This window comes from Microcaecilia unicolor, chromosome 12, assembly GCF_901765095.1.
Source record: "Microcaecilia unicolor chromosome 12, aMicUni1.1, whole genome shotgun sequence".
NCBI lineage: Eukaryota > Metazoa > Chordata > Amphibia > Gymnophiona > Siphonopidae > Microcaecilia > Microcaecilia unicolor.
In genome coordinates, this window is record NC_044042.1 from 73,155,135 (window position 1) to 73,175,482 (window position 20,348).

The window sequence follows — 20,348 nt, forward strand, 5'->3', positions numbered from 1 at the left end:
TTTAGCAGACAGTGGAAAAGGTGCCGGTACTCAGTACCCCCAAGTACCCCATCAAAAAAAGCCCGGATTCCTAGTATCCTGTTGGCTTTTTTGGCCACTGCCACACACTGGGCAGAAGATTTCAGCATATTGTCTACAATGACACCTAGATCTTTTTCTTGAGTGCTGATTCCTAAGGTGGACCCCAGCATTAGGTAACTATTATTTGGATTATTTTTCCCTATGTGTGCCACTTTGCATTTGTCCACATTAAATTTCATCTGCCATTTCGATGCTCAATCTTCCAGTTTCCTAAGGTCTTCCTTCAATTTTTCACAATCCCTTGGAATAGTTTTGTGTCATTTGCAAATTTAATCACCTCACTCGTGGTTCCAATTTCCAGATCATTTCTAAATGTTAAATAGCACTAGTCCCAGTACAGATCCCTGTGACACTCCACTATTCACCCTCCTCCATTGAGAAAAATGGACATTTAACCTTCTGTTTTCTGTCCAATAACCAATGCCTAATCCACAACAGAACATTTCCTCCTATCCCATGACTTTTAAATTTTCTGAGGAGTCTTTCATGAGAAACTTTGTCAAAAGCTTTCTGAAATCTGGAATAAACTACATCAATCGACTGACCTTTAGCCACATCCATTCATCTATTCTGATGATATTACCATCTACATCCCTTTTCATACCACCATATCCGAAATCACTCATCTCATTGAAGCTAGCTTCTCCACCGTTAAACTAAATAAGGAAAAAACTCAATGTCTTATACTCTCGTCCACCCATAACCAAATATCCGACATAACGCTTCCCGTCAAGGATTCTGTTATTCCAATTTCCAACAATCTGCGGCTCTTGGGAGTGAATCTGGACAAGCACCTGCAATTAGATGATCATGTGCATTTGGTCTCCAAAAGAATGTTTAGTGCTATGTGGAGGCTCCAGCGCATAAGGTATTTCCTTACCACAGAGCTGTTCTGTACCCTTGTGCATTGGTTGGTCCTGTCCCACCTTGACTATTGCAGCAGGATTTATGCGGGCTGTAAGGTCTCTTTATTAAAAAAGTTCCAGGCAGTCCAGAATACTGCCGCGAGACTGATCCTGGGAAAGCGGCGATTTGCACATGCTGAGCCTCTGCGTTACAACTTACATTGGCTGCCTGTAAAGGAACACATTCTTTTTAAAATCTGCTCCATAACCCACAAAATCATCTATGGTCTTCCCGCGGACTATATGCTTAACCTGATTGATCTTCCACCAAGGAATGCCACACCTGCTGCTTGGTCATATCTCCAACTACACTTCCCGAACTGCAAGGGCGTAAAATATAAGTTGATTTTCACCTCTTCTTTCCGCTACTGGAGTCCTAAATACTGGAATGCACTTCCGCAGCACGTCAAAATGCAAACGGACCACATCCTCTTCAAGAAATTGCTAAAAACCTACTTCTTTGCTAAAACGTACTCCCCTGATTACTCAGCTGATTGATAGTCCCAATGTGACCCCCACCCTGCTTAGTTTTCTACTGTTAGCAACTGCTCCCCTTGTTTATTCTTTGTTAGCTTTACACTGTTTTCTAAACTGTAAATTTTCCTAATTTTTCTGTACGCCACATTGTGCCTGCTTGTGTGGGAAAATGTGGGATACAAATGAACCGCAAATAAATAAATAAATATTTATTCCTTCAAAGAAATGAAGCAAATAGTTGAGGCAAGACTTCCCTTGGCTGAACCCATGCTGACTCTGTCCCATTAAACAATGTTTGTCTACGTGTTCCATAAATTTTTTCTTTATAATAGTTTCCATTATTTTCCCCAGCACTGAAGTCAGGCTTACCGGTCTGTAATTTCCAGGATCACCCCTGAAACCATTTTTAAAAATCAGTGTTTACATTGGCCACTCTCCCAATCTTCAGGTACTATGGAAGATTTTAACATATATAGATCACTAACAGCAGATCAGCAATTGAGTTCTTTCAGTACCCTGGGGTGTATACCATCCGGTCCAAGTGATGTATTACTCTTTTGTTTGTTTGTTTGGCTCAGTACATCTTCCAGGTTCACAGTGATTTTTTTCAGTTCCTCTGCATCGTCTGCATCGTCATCCTTAAAAACCATTTCTGGTACAGGTAGATCTCTTACATCTTCTTCCATAAAGACCGAAGCAAAGAATTCATTCAATCTGTCTGCTACGGCTTTATCCTCCCTGAATGCCCCTTTTGCTTCTTCATGATCTAACGGTCCCACTGATTCGCTCACAGACTTTCTGCTTCCAATGAATCTAAAAAAGGTGATACTATGAGTTTTTCAGGCTCATTTTCGAAGAGAAGGACGCCATCTTTCGACACAAATCAGAAGATGGGCATACTCACAGGGTCGTCCAAATCGGTATAATCGAAAGCGATTTTGGACGTCCCCAACTGCTTTCCATCGCAGGGACGGCCAAGTTCAAGGGGGCATATCGGAGGCATAGCGAAGACGGGACTTGGGCTTGCCTAACACATGGACATCCTCGACCCATAATGGAAAAAAAAGGGCGTTCCTGACGAGCACTTGGACGACTTTACCTGGTCCTGTTTTTCTTACGACCAAGGTACAAAAAGGTGGCTGAAATGACCAGATGACCTCCGGAGAAAATCGGGGATGACCTACCCTTACTCCCCCGGTGGTCACTAACCCCCTCCCACCCTCAAAAAACATCTTTAAAAATATTTTTTCCAGCCTTAGATGTCATATTCAGCACCATCACAGCAGTATGCAGGTCAGTGGAGCAGTTTTAGTAGGTGCAGTGCACTTCAGGCAGGCAGACCCAGGCCCATCCCCCTCCCTACCTGTTATGTTTGTGGAGGAAACAACGAGCCCTCCAAAACCCACCAGAAACCTATTGTACCCACATCTAGGTGCCCCCCTTCACCCGTAAGGGCTGTGGTAGTGGTGTACAGTTGTGGGTAGTGGGTTTGGGGGGGGGGGTTGGGGGGCTCAGCACACAAGGTAAGGGAGCTATGCTCCTGGGAGCATTTTATGAAGTCCAATGCAGTGCCCCCTAGAGTGCCCGGTTGGTGTCCTGGCTTGTCAGGGGGACCAGTGCACTAGAAATGTTGGCTCCTTGGTTTCCATTATCGCCGAAAATCAGAAACGACCAAGTCTAGGGACGACCATCTCTAAGGACGACCTAAATTTCAAGATTTGGCCGTCCCCGACCGTATTATCGAAAAGAAAGATGGATGTCCATCTTGTTTCGATAATACGGGTTTCCCTGCCCCTCCATCGGGACGTTTTGCGAGGACGTCCTCATCAAAACTTGGGCGTCCCTTTCGATTATGCCCCTTCACGTCTCCCCGGCAAGTTTTCTTCATTTTCTCTTTTGGCCTTCACGATCAATGCTTTGTATCTAGCTTGGAAGTGCTTATGTTGCTTCTTATTTTTGTCATTCACATCCTGTATCCATTCTTTGAAAGAGGCTCTTTTGGTTCTAATAGCCTTTTTCACTTCACCTTTTAACCATGCTAGCTGTCGTGTGCTCTTCTTTCCACCTTTGTTGATACATCTGATCTGGTCTTCCATGATGGTATTTTTAAACAACTTCCATGCCTGATTTGAAGTCCTAAACTTTGCAGCTGACCCTTTTAGCTTCTTTTTAACCATTTTCCACATTTTGTCATAGTCACCCTTTCGAAAGTAAACGCTGCTACTGTAGATTCTTTAGTGACTTCACTCCAGATATCAGCTCAAATTTGATCAAGTTATGATCACTGTTTCCCAGTGGATCCAACACTGTAACCTCATGTACCATGCCATGTATTCCACTAAGGACTAGTTCTAAAATAGTTCTTTCTCTTGTCAGTTCTTGGACCAGTTGCTCCAAGAAGTACTTATTCATTACATCTAAGATTTTTTCCTCCCTAGTGCTCCCTGATGTAGCATTTATCCAGTCAATATTGGGGTAAATGAAATCACCCATTGTTATAATGTTGCCCAATTTGCCGGCTTCCTAATTTGTGTAAACATTTCTTCATCTGTCCGTTCTGTCCCAGTGGATGGTAGTACAGCTCTAACTGTATACTCTTTCCCTTCACACATGAAATTTCTATCCATAAGGATTCCACACTGCTGTTTCATGTAGAATATTTATTTTGTTTAACTCAATTCCCTCTTTAACATATAGCACAATTCTCCCCCCCCCCCCACCCGCCACCTCCAATTTGATCCTCTCTATCGTTGCAATATAATTTCTAGCCTGATAATATAGAGGGGCATAATCGAATGGGGACGTCCTGGCGAAGGGGTGGGGAAACCCGTATTATCGAAACAAGATGGATGTCCATCTTTCATTTCGATAACGTAGGTTGACCTTAGAGTGTACCTGAATGTAACTCACCTTGAACTACTACTGAAAAAAGGTGTGAGAAAAATCTAAATAAATAAATAAACATTGAGATGGTCGACCTTAGAGATGGTCGTCCCGGTTTTCGGCGATAATGGAAACCGAGGACGCCCATCTCAAAAATGACCAAATCCGACTCATTTGGTCATGGGAGGAGCCAGCATTCGTAGTGAACTGGTCCCCCTGACATGCCAGGACACCAACTGGGCACCCTAGGGGGCACTGCAGTGGACTAACTGATGCACTAACTGAATGGAAAAAAGCCCTTCCCTTACCGATCCCTTAGCGATTCGGAAAGGAACAGGCATGCATGAAGGAAATCGCATGCAAATGAGCTGCTCACTGTTAGCTCATTTGCACACAATTTCCTTCCCAAGGAGGGGAAGCCAGTGCAGAGTAGCCAAGCATTATGCGTGGCTGCTCTGCGCATGCCAAAGACGGCTTCATACATACAGACAAGCTAGTGGTTAGGGTGGTGGACTTTGGTCCTGGGGAACCGAGGAACTGAGTTCGATTCCCACTTCAGGCACAGGCAGCTCCTTGTGACTCTGGGCAAGTCACTTAACCCTCCATTGCCCCATGTAAGCCGCATTGAGCCTGCCATGAGTGGGAAAGCGCGGGGTACAAATGTAACAAAAAAAAAATTGCCATCTACAACCTTAGAAAAATACAAGTCCAGGTGAAAATGTCCAAGTGCTTGTCAGGGATGTCTTTTTTTTTTTTTTTACAGTATGGGTGAAGGACGTCCGTCACTATGCCTCTGTCCCTCTTCCACTCCACTCCCTTGAAATTTGGCTGTCCCTGTGGGGGGGTGGGGGGGGGGAGTGTCACGACTGTGACTGTATTCTATGCCTGCGCTCGCGCCTTGCCTCCGGGGTGACCAGGTCTTATGGTTGCAGTGGACTGTTTTTTTTTCGGTTTCCCAGGTGGCTTCCAGGTCTCATTGTGGTCCTGATGTTCCAGCTCTCCCGACTTGCCTTGGTAGTTCTCTGCTGCCCAGCCTCACCGTGACATCATCTATAATTCCTTTATTAAGCACCTGAGAACTTTCAGGCTTTGCCTTGGCAACAGAGGTCTTCAGATGTGCTTTTGTCTAAGAGTGTTTGTTGCTGGCTAGCTCTGCTAGTATCTGCTTTGTGTGTCCTTACCTTTAGTTTCTTCTGTTTGTTTTTGCCTTGTGTGTCTTTAACTTTAGTTCCCTGCTGCTGTATCTGCTCTGCCTAGCTTCAGTTCCTTCTGTTTGTTGCTGTTTTGCTTATTGTCAATACTAGTTTCCCTCCTGCTGTTTCAGCCCTGTGTGTCTTTAACTTTAGTTCCTTGCTGCTGTATCTGCTCTGCCTAGCTTCAATTCCTTACTGTTTGGTGCTGTTTTGCTCATTGTCAGTTCTAGTTTCCCTCCTGCTGTTTCAGCCCTGTGTGTCTTTAACTTTAGTTCCTTGCTGCTGTATCAGCTCTGCCTAGCTCCAGTTCCTTGTTGTGTCCCTGATCTGTCTGTCTTCTGCTATAGTTCCCTGCCTGCTTGTTCCACCCTGGTTGTCCTTAGCCTTAGCCCTTCCCCGTTTGTGTCTGCCTTGCTGAGTACTTCAATCTGGTTCCAGTCCAGCCCAAGCCAAGTCCGCTCCAGCTTGTGGTTCCAGTCTAGCCAACCAAGTCCCGCTCCAGCTTGTGGTTCCAGACCAGCCAAGCCAAGTCTGCTCCAGCTTGTGGTTTCCAGTCCGGTCAAGCCAAGTCCGCTCCAGCTTGTGGTTCCAGACCAGCCAAGCCAAGTCTGTTCTAGTTTGTGGTTCCTGTCCGTCTGTTGGTGTAGTTCGCACTTCCTTGTGGGGAGGTCTTCCTGCTGTTGCCAATCTCTGGCAGCAGTCCAAGGGCTCACTACTCCGGATCGTCGGCAGTGGCGTGACAGGGAGGCAGTTCAGGATATCCAAAATGTTTGAAAGAAGGACGTCCATGCCTTCGCTATGTCTCTGCTGACACACACATACCTCCCCCCCAGGGACCTGCATTCTGCTGCGATGGACCTGAGTATAACATTTCAGGCTGGCAAAAAAAAGTTTTTAAAGTTGTTTCTTTTGGGGTGGGAGGTGGTTAGTAACCACTGGGGGAGGTCAGGGGAGGTCATCTCCGGTTCCCTCCGGTGGCCATCTGGTCAGTTCGGGCACCTTTTGAGGCTTGGTCGTAAGAAAAAATGGACCAAGTAAAGTCGCCTAAGTGCTCGTCAGGGTCGCCCTTCGTTTTTTCCATTAATGCTCAAGGACGCCCATCTGTTAGGCATGCCCCAGTCCCGCCTTCGCTATGCCTCCGACATACCCCCGGGAACTTTGGTCGTCTCTGCGACGGAAAGTAGTTGGGGGACACCCAAAATCGCTTTCGATTATGCCGATTTGGGCGACCCTGAGAGAAGGACGCCCATCTCCCGATTTGTGTTGAAAAATGGGCGCCCTTCTCTTTCAAAAATAAGCCTGATAGTATCCTTCCACTAAGTCTCTGAGATGCCTATTGTATCTACCTCTTCATTTAGTGCTATATACTCCAACTTAGAAATAAGAACATAAGTGTTGCCATACTGGGACATATCGAAGGTCCATCAAGCCCAGCATCCTATTTCCAACAATGGCCAATCCAGTTTACAAGTACCTGGCAAGATCCCAAAACAGTAAAATACATTTATGCTGCTTATCCTAGAAATAAGCAGTAGATTTTCCCTAAGTCCATCTTAATAATGGCTTATGCACTTTCTTTTAGGAAGTTATCCAAACCTTTTTAAATCCCCGCTAAGCTAGCTGCTTTTACCACATTCTCTGGCAATGAATTCCAGAGTTTAATTACACGTTGAGAGAAGAAATATTTTCTCCAATTTGTTTTAAATTTACTTCTTTGTAGCTTTATTGCTTGCCCCCTAGTCCTAGTATTTTTGGAACGAGTAAAGAAGCGATTCATGTCTACACATTCCACTCTACTCATTATTTTGTACACCTCTATTATATCTCCCCTCAGCTGTGTTTTCTCCAAGCGGAAGAGCCCTAGCTGCTTTAGCCTTTAAATATTCGAGGTGCAGTCACACCATGGAGCAATACAAAGGCATTATAATGTCCTCATTTGTTTTCCATTCCTTTCCTAATAATACCTAACATTCTATTTGCTTTCTTAGCCAACGCCGCACACTGAGCAGAGGGTTTCAATGTATCGTCAACATTGACACCTAGATCCCTTTCCTGATAGGTGACTCCTAATTTGGATTCTTGCATTAAGTAGCTATAGATGCATCACTTTGCACTTGCTCACATTAAACGTAATCTGCCATTTGGATGCCCAGTCTCTCAGTCTCATAAGGTCCTCTTATAATTTTGACCATCCTCTCGCGATTTAACCACTTTGAATAACTTTGTGTCATCAGCAAAATTAATTACCTTACTAGTTACTTACATCTCTAGATCATTTATAAATATGTTAAAAAGCAGTGGTCCTAGCACAGACCCCTGAGGAACCCCACTATCTACCCTTCTCCATTGAGAATACTGACCATTTAACCCTACTCTCTGTTTTCTATCCTTTAACCAGTTTTTAATCCACAATAGGACATTACCTCCTATCCCATGACTCTCCAATTTCTTCTGGAGCCTTTCATGAGGTAGTTTGTCAAAGTGCCTTTTGAAAAGCCAGATACACAATAGTGGCCAGTTCACCTTATCCATGTTTGTTCACCCCTTCAAAGAAATGTAATAGATTGGTGAGTCAAGATTTCTGTTCATAAATCCATATTGTCTTTGTCTCATTTATCCATGCTTTTCAATAGTCCTCTAACCATTTTGCCCAGCACTGACGTCAGGCTCACCAGTCTTAAATTTCCCCGGATCACCTCTGGAACCTTTTTAAAATCGGAGTTACAGTGGCCACCCTCCATCTTCTGGTACCATGCTTGATTTAAAGATAAATTATATATTACTAACAATAGTTCTGCAAGTTAGTTTTTTCAATTCTATCAGTACTCTGGGATGAATACCATCTGGTCCAGGCAAGTTGCTACTCTTCAATTTGTCAAATTGTGCCATTACATCTTCCAGGTTTATAGAGATTTCATTCAGCTTCTCTGACTGGTCAGCTTTGAATACCATTTCTATCACCAAGTATGTCTCCCAAATCTTCCTCGGTGAAGTCCAAAGCAAAGAATTAATTTAATCTCTCTGCTATGGCTTAGTCATCCCTTAGTGCCCGCTTTTACCCCTCGGTAATCTAGCGATCCAACTGATTCTTTTGCCAGCTTTGCATTTGACTTGCCATTCCTTATGCTGTTTCTTAATATTTTCATAACTCTAAATATCAATCAAGGCTTGGATTATCCTCAAATATCTATCCACGATAAAGCATACCAAGATATCCAATTACTCTGTGTGTATATTATGTTGTATGTTAAACGAGGAAACGCCTCAAATGCTAAGGAAAGCTCCTTTGTTAGTCACCCAACTTAAGGGAGCAACCTTTCATTCATTATAGGCTAAAAAACCTCTTAGATGTTGCAATCTTACACTTGAACCTGATTGATATCTTAAAGGTTCTAAGGTGCACCGGTGAATTACGACTACAGCTGTTGAGATAAGTGCACCTTAGAACCTTTAAGATATCAATCAGGTTCAAGTGTAAGATTGCAACATCTAAGAGGTTTTTTGCAACATCTAAGAGGTTTTTTAGCCTATGATGAATGAAAGGTTGCTCCCTTAAGTTGGGTGACTAACAAAGGAGCTTCCTTAGCATTTGAGGCCTCTTATTATTTTCAGTCAGATCCTTCTTCCAGTTTCTGAAGGATTTTGTTTAGGTCTAATAGCTTCCTTCACTTCACTTTTTAACTATGCCAGCTGTCATTTGGTCTTTCTTCCTTCTTTTCCAGGATGGTATTTTTGAACAGCATCAATGCCTGATGTAAATTTTTGACCTTCACAGCTACTCCTCTAAGTTTTGTTTTTCACCGTTCTTCTCATTGTATCATAGTCTCCTTTTTGAAAGTTAAATGCTAATGTATTGGATTTCTTGTGTGTACTTACTCCAAAGCTGATATCAAATCTGATCATATTATAATCACTGTTATCAAGCGGCCCCACCACCATTACCTCCTGCACCAGATCGTGCGCTCCACTGAGGACTAGGTCTAGAATTTTTTGTCCTCTTGTTGGCTCCTGTACCAGCTGCTCCGTAAAGCAAGTCCTTGATTTCGTCAAGGAATTTTACCTCCCTATCATACCCTGATATTATATTACCCAATCAATATTAGAAATAATTGAAATCATCCATTATTATTGTTTTCGCCAGTTTGTTAGCTTCCCTAATTTCTGATAACATTTATACATTTTCTGTTCATCCTGGCCAGATGGACGGTAGTACATTCCTATCACTATCCTTTTCCCCTTTACTCATGGAATTTCAATCCATAGGGATTCCAAGATGTGTTTTGTTTCCTACAGAATTTTCAATGTATTTGAATCAAGGCCCTCCTTAACATACAATGCTACCTCTCCACCAATTTGATCCATCCTATCACTACAATATAATTTGTTCCATGGTATGACAGTGTCCCACTGGTTATCCTTTTTCATCAGGTCTCAAAGATGCTTATTATATCTAATTTTTATTTATTGCAAAATATAGAAACTCTCCCATCTTATTTCTTAGGCTTCTGGCATTCGCATATAGACGTTTCAAACTATGTTTGTTGTTCCTATTTACATCTTGCTCAGCAGTTAATTTGCAATCTTTTGTCTGCTTTTTATTTAAAGACACCTGCCGCCTTATTTTCAAAAGAGAAAGACGCCCATATTTTGACCCAAATCAGGAGATGGGCGTCTTTCTCCCGTGGGCAGCCAAATCGGTATAATCAAAAGCCGATTTGGGCGTCTTCAACGGCACTCCATCGCGGAAACAGCCAAAGTTGACGGGGGCGTGTCGGAGGTGTGGTGAAGGCGGGACTGGGGTGTGGTTATCAGCCGAACAGAAATGGGTGGCTTTCACCGATAATGAAAAAAAAAATAGCCGTTTTTAGCAAGAATTTAGGTCACTTTTTTGGACCCTTTTATTTCACGAACAAGTTCCAAAAAAGTGCCCTAAATGACCAGATGACCACTGGAGGGAATCGGGGATGACCTCCCCAGACTCCCCCAGTGGTCACTAACCCCCTCCACCAAAAAAAAAGAACTTTAACAAGCAGTATGGATAGAGATATTGGGCTAGATGGATCATTCGTCTGACCCCGTGTGGCTATTCTTATATTCTTTTGTTTGTAAATACTGTAGCAGTTGAGCCATGAGTCTCTACTGGAAGACATGTAGTGGAAACTATGAGGGATACTCATGGGGCAGCTTTTCTCACCTAAGCTTTACTGCTTTACTTCATTCTTTCCACATCTGGTCACTTGCCCTCTAGACAGATGCCACTGAATTGCAAGACGTGTAGCTATTGCAGAAAGGAGAAGGGAGAGCTTCAGGGGAGGGGGAACATAGTGCAGATATCAGTTGCCTTATTTTGCTCTGCAAGTTTACAGAAATGGACATTGCTGTCATTACTGTGGTTAAGTCAGTGGCATAGCCAGCTAGCCAATTTTGGGTGGGCCTGAGCCCAAAGTGGATAGACACAAAAATTTCTCTCTGCCAATTCACCCTCTCTCTCACTCCCCACCCCTCCCCTGGCCGCATCTAAAAAAGATATAGTGGAATTAGAAAAGGAGCAGTTATAATGTTATAATGCCGTTGTATCACTCCATGGTGCGACCGCACCTCGAGTATTGTGTCCAATTCTGGTCGCCACATCTCAAAAATGATATAAAGGAATTAGAAAAGGTGCAGAGAAGGGCGACGAAAATGATAAAGGGAATGGAACGGCTTCCCTATGAGGAAAGGCTGAGAAGGTTAGGGCTCTTCAGCTTGGAGAAAAGGCGGCTGAGGGGTGATATGATAGAAGTCTACAAGATAATGAGCGGAAGTAGAGCGGACAGATGTGAAGCATTTGTTTACACTTTCAAACACAACAAAACCAGGGGACACAAGATGAAGCTAGAATATGGTAGATTTAAAACAATAGGAGAAAGTTTTTCTTTACTCAGCGTGTAGTTAGACTCTGGAACTCGTTGCCGGAGAATGTAGTGACAGCAGCTGGCCTTACGGAATTTAAAGGGGGGATTGGACAGATTCCTGAGGGAAACGTCCATTGAACATTATTAATTTTTTTTTTTTTGGGGGGGGGGGGGGGGGGGTTGCCAGGTTCTTGAAGCCTGTATTGGCTGCTGTCGGAGATGCTGGGCTTGATGGGCCCTTGGTCTTTTCCCAGTATGGCGGTGCTTATGTACTTATGTACTTAAGGGCGACGAAAATGATAAAGGGGGTGGGACGACTTCCCTATGAGGAAAGGCTAAAGCGGCTAGGGCTCTTCAGCTTGGAGAAAAGGTGGCTGAGGGGAGATATGATAGAGGTCTATAAAATAATGAGTGGAGTTGAACGGGTAGATGTGAAGCGTCTGTTCACGCTTTCCAAAAATACTAGGACTAGGGGGCATACAATGAAGCTACAATGTAGTAAATTTAAAACGAATCGTAGAAAATTTTTCTTCACTCAATGTGTAATTAAACTCTGGAATTCGTTGCCAGAGAATGTGGTAAAGCCAGTTAGCTTAGCGGAGTTTTTAAAAGGTTTGGACGGCTTCCTAAAGGAAAAGTCCATAGACCGTTATTAAATGGACTTGGGGAAAATCCACTATTTCTGGGATAAGCTGTATAAAATGTTTTGTACATTTTTGCGATCTTGCCGGGTATTTGTGACCTGAATTGGCCAGTGTTAGAAACAGGTTGCTGGGCTCGATGGTCCTTTGGTCTTTCCCAGTATGGCAAAACTTATGTACTTATGAGGATCCCCAAGCTCTGTCAGCTGAAGACTTCCTCCGTAGATGGTCCTTTTACTATGCTTGGCAAGCAGCAGCAGCAGCAGCAATTCCTTGAACCACCAATTCCAGTACCCCATGCATGCTTAGTTGTCGGTGACTCAAGGATGCTGCCACCATCTGCCAAGCTTAGTAGAAGGGAGTTTTGGTCACCTTTAGAGGAGGTCGCTGGTGGGGCTTGCAGGGCTCCCGAAGAGCAAGGTTCACTGGACGGGTTTAAGCAGAGCTCAATGGAACAGATTGAGCAGGTCTTCTGAAGAGCAAGGCTCACTGGAATGGGTTAAGCAGGGCTCCTGAAGAGCAAGGCTTACTGAAACAGGTTTGAGCAGGGCTCCCAAAGAGCAAGGCTTACTGGAATGGGTTTGAGCAGGACTCACAAGAAGCAGGGCTCGCTGGAACAGATGGAGCAGAGCTCCCAAAGAGCAAGGCTCGCTGGAACAGTTGGAGCAGAGCTCTCAAAGAGCAAGGCTTACTGGAACAGGTAGCTAACATCCACTCATGATCTTCACAAGGAGGATGCGGTAGATACGAAAGTGTCAGCCAAAATTCGGACCACCATTAAATGCAGCCCAGGTGTGATGTCATCCAGATGCAGGATTCCTGGAAATTATTGCATGCCTGAAGAGTAGGGCAGACACGCAGGCCACTGGAAGTGGCATCCATATCCACATGGGAGAGCAGGTGAGCCTGACACCAGCCTCCACTGTACAACAGTCATGGTGGAGCCATGACACTCTCCATCTCTTCCTCCCCTCCACCACCATGTACGTTTCTCCCTGTCTCGTCCCTCTCTCCTCTGTGCAGCATTCCTCCATCTCTCCCTCCTCTCCATCACCATGTACAACATTTCTCCCTGTCTCATTCCTCTACTCCCTGTGCAGCATCTCTCCCCTTCCCCTCCTCCCAGGTCCAACATTTCTTCCTCTCGTGTCCTTCACCTCACCTATGCAGCATCTCTTCCAACATTTCTTCCTGTCTTGTTCTTCACTGCCCTGTGCAGCATCTCTCCCTCCCTCTCCCCACCCTACTCTATCCTACATCCAATAATTTCCCCTACCTCCCTTCTCATATCTAGTAATTTTCCTTCTCTTCTACCCTCCACATCATCTCTCCTTCCTAATCAACCCCATGCCCAAATATTTCCCTCTCTCCTACCCCATGCAGCATCTCTTCTTCCCATCCACCCTCCACACCCAACAATTTCCCCTCCTACCATCCCTTCCCCCCATGCAGCATCTCTCCTTCTCATCCACCCCATTACCCAACAGTTTCCCCCTCTCTCCTACCACACCTCCACCCTGTGCAGCATCTCTCCTTCATTCCTCCTCTCCTTCCCATCCACTCCCATACCCAACAATTTTCCCTCTCTCCTACCACCCCTCCCCCACGCAGCATTTTTCAAAGAGTCACAGGCATCATGTAAGAATCGCTGCCGCTGCTGCCGGCTAACCCGGAAACCTTCCCTCTGCCATGTTCCTCCCATGCTATGAAGAGGAATATTCATCAGAGCTGGGGAGGGGGAGACATGACAGAGAGAAGACTTCTGGGTCAGCTGGCAGCAGCGGCAGAGATTCTTACACTGCTGGCGGCTCTTGGAAGTCAGATGTGTTGTGGCTACGCCCCTGAGTTAAGTCTGTCCGAAATCAAGTGCAAATATTCTGAGGACTTCCTCATGAACAGCTGTCATTGTGGCTTTGGTGCCCCCAACAGAGAGCACCTATTGAGAAGAGACAGTTATTATTGTTATTATTATGGCATTTATAACCCACAGTATCCCAAAAATGGGTTTGATATCAATGTAAATATCAATGTACTTCTGAATAATGGCTATTGGATTTTCCTCCCTGCTATCAATGGGACAGATATGTTGGAGCTGGCTAAAGCTTTTTATTCTGTCAGTATTTTTCTTCATTGGCAATACTTTGGGCACATATTTTATGTCTGACTTCTACATTCATGAAAGGCATTTATCTTTTTTTACTTAATTTCCTGACGTCCAGATATTCTCCCATCTCTGTCCCAAGTTCTGACAACTAGCCCTATGTTCCCAGCTTAGATTTATATAGCTTTGCATTAAGAAAGCTCATGCATGCTATTTTTTTCTATGTACTTATACCATTTAGCTCATTCATACTATCAGCACTAGAAATTAAAGTTTGTTCGGGTGGGCAGTAAGGAACTACGCGTGAATTTGTATGCGGATGACATTTTGTTATATGTGGCTAATGCACCTAGGGATTTAAGGAGGGCTCTGGATATAGTGCGGGATTTTGGAGACCTGTCGGGGCTGAGGGCGAACTACAATAAATTGGAATTATTACCGCTTTCAGGGATTCGGGGGGATCCTGGGATGGGGGGGGGGGGGGGGCTCCCTATACAACCAGTAGGGGGGGCAATGAAGTACTTGGGGATTTTTCTGAGCATCAGCACATCAGCATTTTATAAGCGAAATGTGGTTGAGGCCCTGGATAGAATAAAAAGGCTGTGTGATAAATGGAAAGATCTGCCCCTCTCGCTGATGGGAAGGGTAGCCCTTGTGAAGATGGTTTTACTACCAAAGATTTTATATCCACTACAAGTAGCCCCGATATGGGTTCTCAGGAGAGAAGAGCACTTGTTTAGGTCCCTTATTGGCAAGTTCATTTGGCGGGGCAAAGGGGCACGTATCGGGTATGCAAAATTATCCTTATCTAAAGCTCAGGGGGGCCTGGGCTTACCGGACCTCCGAAGATATAATGCGGCAGCAATGATGAGACTCATTTATGGGGGAGTAGGAGGCTGCCCACGATTCCTTCCCAGAGAGGGGTTCGAGGACTGGAGCCATCCATGGAATTTTCTTATTTTGCTTCATTTAGGCTCCAGTGGGGATCCCCGGCTCTCTAGTAAACTGGAATTCCTGAGACCAATAAGGAGAGCGTGGGTATGGTGGAGGCGGCAACAACAACGTACCCCGGATGCCTCACCGTATCTTAGCATGACGGGTAATGCGGCATTCCCGGGGGGTATAAGATACTGGGTCAACTCATGGACGATAACCAGACGGTTTTCTTTACCTTTGACCAAGTAAAGGAGAAATGGGAGGTCCCAAATAGCAATTTGCTACAATATTTGCAGGTTCGGCACTACTGGTCATCACTTAGGGGGCAACACGGGGATAGGTGGACATGGGGCCCGATAGATAAAATCTTACTGCAGATGCCCAGTAAGGCCAACAGCCTGTCCACTTGGTATAAGGTCCTAACAATGAAAGGGCCTAAGGGGGTATGGAGAAATTGGTGAACCGCTGGAATGAGGATCTTGGGACCATCTTGGGACCATTTGGAAAACTTTTTCCTACACCACATAATATGGTCAAAGCAGTAGATCTGCAGGAGACACTACAAGATTTTACATAGAGCATATAAAGGGGCCACCATGGGTCTCTGGAACACTGATAGATGCAGTAAATGTGGCAAGGAAGGGGGAACCCTCCTTCATTGCTTTTTGGAATGTCTGGCTCTGGTGGTCTGGAACGAGGCATTTTTAATCTTAAATAATGTATTACACACAACCTTGGAATGGGACTATGTGACCCTATTATTGGGGGATCAATCATTATTGGTGAGTCAGGGGCTTAGGCAACCGCAATGATGATTCCTGTATGTCTCGTTACAGCTGGTCTGGAAAACTATATTGCACTGCTGGATTTCCTCAGAACCGGTATTAGGGGAAATGTGGAAAATCCGTATGAGAGAGGTGGGCAAATATGAGAATCAGGCCTACTGCGGCTCTCCCAAACTGATTAATCGACAATATGCTTATCTGTGGGCCTCTTGTCTAAATACGATGGGTTAGGGAGGGGGGAACGGGGAGTATAGACTGGGAGGGTGTATGGGGGTGTATGGTGTGGCAAGATATATAAGGTTTGGGAGGTGATCTGAATGTGTATGGAAGATAGGGGTAACACAAAAACTCAATGCAGGGGGCTATGGGGGGTTCCCAATACTGGATGGTACATTGTATAAAGTTAGTATGTGTTAAATTCTGATATTGCAGCTTTTTATGTACAGATCAGTTGTGACTGCTGTCTCTTTAATCTAGGGTGTTAGCAATGTGTATTGCGACTATAAAAATAAATAAATAAATAAATAAAAAGAAATTAAAGTTTGATAGGTTAGTGTATGTGTGACCATTTTATTGTAATAACTACTGCCTGCTTGCTAAAATTTTGGCAGGAATTATCAACATGGGCTACCTTTAAGACAGGTTATTTTACCACAAGTCATGCTATTAGCCCATAATCCCATAAAATGGTATGAACTATAGTAAAATAATTCATCTTAATGGTAGCCCTCTTTGATAACTTCCCCCCTTAGTACATAACTGTTAAGGAGGGAAGTCATCAACATGGGCTACCATTGAGACATTATTGTAGTGCTAACCCTAGATATTAGTAACTAGGTTTCATTGCATAATATGGGACCTGTGCTAAAATAGCATGCTAATGGTAAAATAACACATCTTAACAGTAGCAACATTGATAACTACGCCTCTAAGTGGAATTTTGGGGGCACGTTAAATGCTAACATAATTTTTTTAATGCTTAGGCCTCTTACTATGGTACTGAGTAATAACGTAAATGTTTATATACCTTGACTAGCTTACAGATTTTATTGATATACTTTGATTTATTATGTGCTATGAAGGTAAACAATCCTTTATATAAATGGCTGCTATATGATGGTGCTGAAAGCTATTCCTCCAGAGGAATGTATAAAAATTAGGCCAGAGTACAGCCTTGCATGTCATCATATTTTTAAACACATTAGTCTAGTAGCTGTTGTAAATGAAGGAAGGCAAATATATTACATAGGAAGATGCAAATCAGATGAATAAAACTGACTTTCAACAAGCAATAGCATACAGTATATTAAACTCTAAGTCCTTTGTAGTCCCACAGTGAAAAAGAAATATTGTACCTCAGAAAGACCGAAGCAGATCTGGGAAAGACATAACATCATTTCATCTTGTCAGGTGCCTGTGTTTATGAAACTATTACCTGAGTCCTGCTTGAAAAGATGTTTTCCATTTGATTGCCGGTGATGAGTGTTTCATAGTGAGTTCTGATCTCATTGAGAAGCTGGGACAATTCCATTTCACTCCCATCCTCCACCTTGGCTAATTGAACCTCATCGATAGGATGAACCAGCTGCTGCAGAGCCCGCACTGCCTGCAGCAAGAGAGGAAGTAGCAGAATGTTTAAAGATGCAGAGCTCCTTTTTTAACAACCTCTTGACATTCTTCTGTTGTGCAAATCTCTTGTGAAAATTAGTTTAGAATTTTATTCACTGTTCTTTTTCTCTCCATAGTCAAAGGAGAAAATGCTTAGGGGTCCTTTTACTAAAGCATGGCAAGCCAGCACTACTACCAGGCTACCGCAAGAGCCTGAAGGTAGTGCCTGCCCCCACCGCGCGCTATTTATGAAACTTCAAAAAATATTTTAACATTTATAGCACCAGGGGTTTACTCAGTGGAGGTAAGGGCTCCCCCATGAAATGTCTGTGTGGCAAGTGGTTAACTTACCACATGGCCATTTTTTTAAAGGCCTTTTAGCCACTGTGGTAAAAGGGGACATGGCGCATGGCAAACCCATGTGCCGATACCACCGCAGGGGTCCTTTTACCACAGCTTGGTAAAAGGACCCCTAGTTAATTAGGTCCTTAATGTAATGCAGTCTGAGAATGCAATTATGATAGACAAAAACCTCTAGAATTTATATGTGTATTGAGTCCAGTTTTAAAACTTTGGATTTGTATATATACACATATTTGTTTAAACAAAGGAGGCTTTTAAAATAACCTGAGGTGGGTTCTTCTGATTTCTTTCAAGAGCCTGGACTTAATTAAAATAGGAAAGCACTTTTCACATTATTTTCAAAGAGATTTATTGAAATGGGATAAACATGGAGGATACTAGGAGGCAACTAAGGCTGGTTTTAGTCCGACAGAGTGGCATAAACTCCCTAGAACCCTCAGGGCTCAGAAGAACTTGGGAATTTTTAAGAGACTGCTATGACAGCATTTGTTGCTGCAGTCTAAATAGTGACTTTGACAGCTGATGGACACAAGAGTAACATATTAAGTGACGGCAGATAAAGACCTGAATGATCCAGCCAGTCTGCCCAACAGTCACATTCATTATCAATTCAAGATTTAAATCAACAATGAACATGATCTTATATAATAAAACTCACCCTCAACGTTCTGAAGACACTGACGTCACTTCCGTCACTTCCTTCAAGACGGGTTCGAAGGGTTTGTGGTGGTGAAGCCACCGAAATCGCCAAGTCTCGGGGGCCCCGCCCTCACGTCAAACGTGATGACGTCGAGGGCAGAGCAATGGTGTCACACACCGCGGGTGGAGCAATGGTGTACGGTGCGTTCAGGAGGTGCGGAGCAATGGTGTCAGAATGACGAAGGGGTCGGTAGGTAGGTAGGGAAGGAGGGAGAAGGGGAGGGGTGTTGGGGAGGAAAACCTTGCTAGCGCCCGTTTCATTTGCTCCAGAAACGGGCCTCTTTTACTAGTATTATATATTTGATCATGGTCTTTCTTTGGTGTTTCTGGGACATAGATCATAAAAGTCCTCCCAGCTCTATCCTTATGTTCTAACTACTCGAGTTGCCATCAAAGCCTATTCAGCCTATCCAAATCAGTCTTGTCATTTCCGGGACAAAGACCATAAAAGTCTGCCCAGCACTGTCCTTATGTTCCAAATTACTGGAGTTTCTGTCGAAGCTCTCTCCAGCCCATCCTAAACCGGATGACTATATGCGGGACTCAGACCTCAGCCCAGCACCAGCCTTAGTTGATGTAGCTAGAGTCACCATCTAAGCACCACTTGTTTTTTATATAATTCATTTTCTAATTAGAGATCCTCTATGTTCATCCCATACCTTTTTGAATTCTGCCACAGTTTTGTTTTCCTCCACTTCCCTCGGGAGGTCATTCCAGGCATCTACCACCCTCTCAGTGAAAAATAATTTTCTGATATTACTCCTAAGTCTACCACCCCACAACATCAATTCATATCCTCTAGTTCTACCATTTTCCCTTCTCTGAAAATATTTGTTTCTATATTAAAACCTTTCAAGTATTTAAATATCTGTATCATATCTCCCCTGTTCCTCCTCTCCTCTAGGGTATACATATTCAGGTCTTCCAGTCTCTTCTCATATGTCCTTTGGCATAAGCCCCATATCATTCTTGTCACCTTCCTCTAGCAAGGCTAGCCCCCGTGGAGTCACTCATATCTGCAGCTATGAAAGCAGCACCCGGCAAGGAAGAACAATTGTAGCTGTTGATACCCCTGGACTCTTTGATTCAACAAACTCCAACGAAGAGACTGCCCAAGAGATTGCACGATGCATTGGTATGTCCTCTCCAGGCCCGCACGTCATACTGCTGGTATTGCAGGCAAATCGTTACACTCCAGAAGAAAAGGAAGCTGTAGAGAAACTCAAAAAAATATTTGGAGAAAAAGCAACCAGGTATATGCTTGTCTTGTTCACCAGAAAAGATGATTTGGGGGATCAGTCAATAGACGACTATTTAACAGAAGACTCGGACCTTAAGAAGCTGATTCAAATGTGTGATAATCGATATTGTGCTTTTAACAACTGAGCTACTGGAGAAGAACGTGAGGGACAGGTCTCAGAGCTAATTGCAATGGTTGACAGCATGGTAGAGGAAAACGGAGGCACATGTTACACCAATGAGATGTACACTCATGCTGAAGAGCACATCGCCAAAAAGGAGAAGGAACTGATGAGAAACCTAATGAATAGAACCAGCATAACATTAGAAACTGTACGTAACAGAGACAGTAATCTGCTACACAGACAGTGGAATGAGGGGGCTGCAGAAGAGCTTGAAAGTTCCTTCCCATTACTAAGCTATTCTGCTGCCCATGATCTGCAGAGCATTAGAAGTGAATATGAGACAAGCAGAAGTTCGATCAGGAGAACAGCAGTGATCGATATGCTGCCTATAGTTGTACAAATTCTAGTAAGGCCAATA

The 20,348-nt window shown here is 43.9% G+C and overlaps 1 protein-coding gene across 1 annotated transcript in view; it reads right to left on the reverse strand.

Moving 5' to 3' along the window:
• The window catches only part of KRT222 (keratin 222), a 140,476-nt gene that overhangs the window by 99,577 nt on the left and 20,551 nt on the right, over window positions 1–20,348 (reverse strand). Inside the window, exon 3 of the mRNA XM_030220475.1 lies at window positions 17,332–17,502. Within this exon, the coding sequence (XP_030076335.1) occupies window positions 17,332–17,502 (171 nt within the window). The remainder of the gene's footprint in view (window positions 1–17,331; window positions 17,503–20,348) is intronic.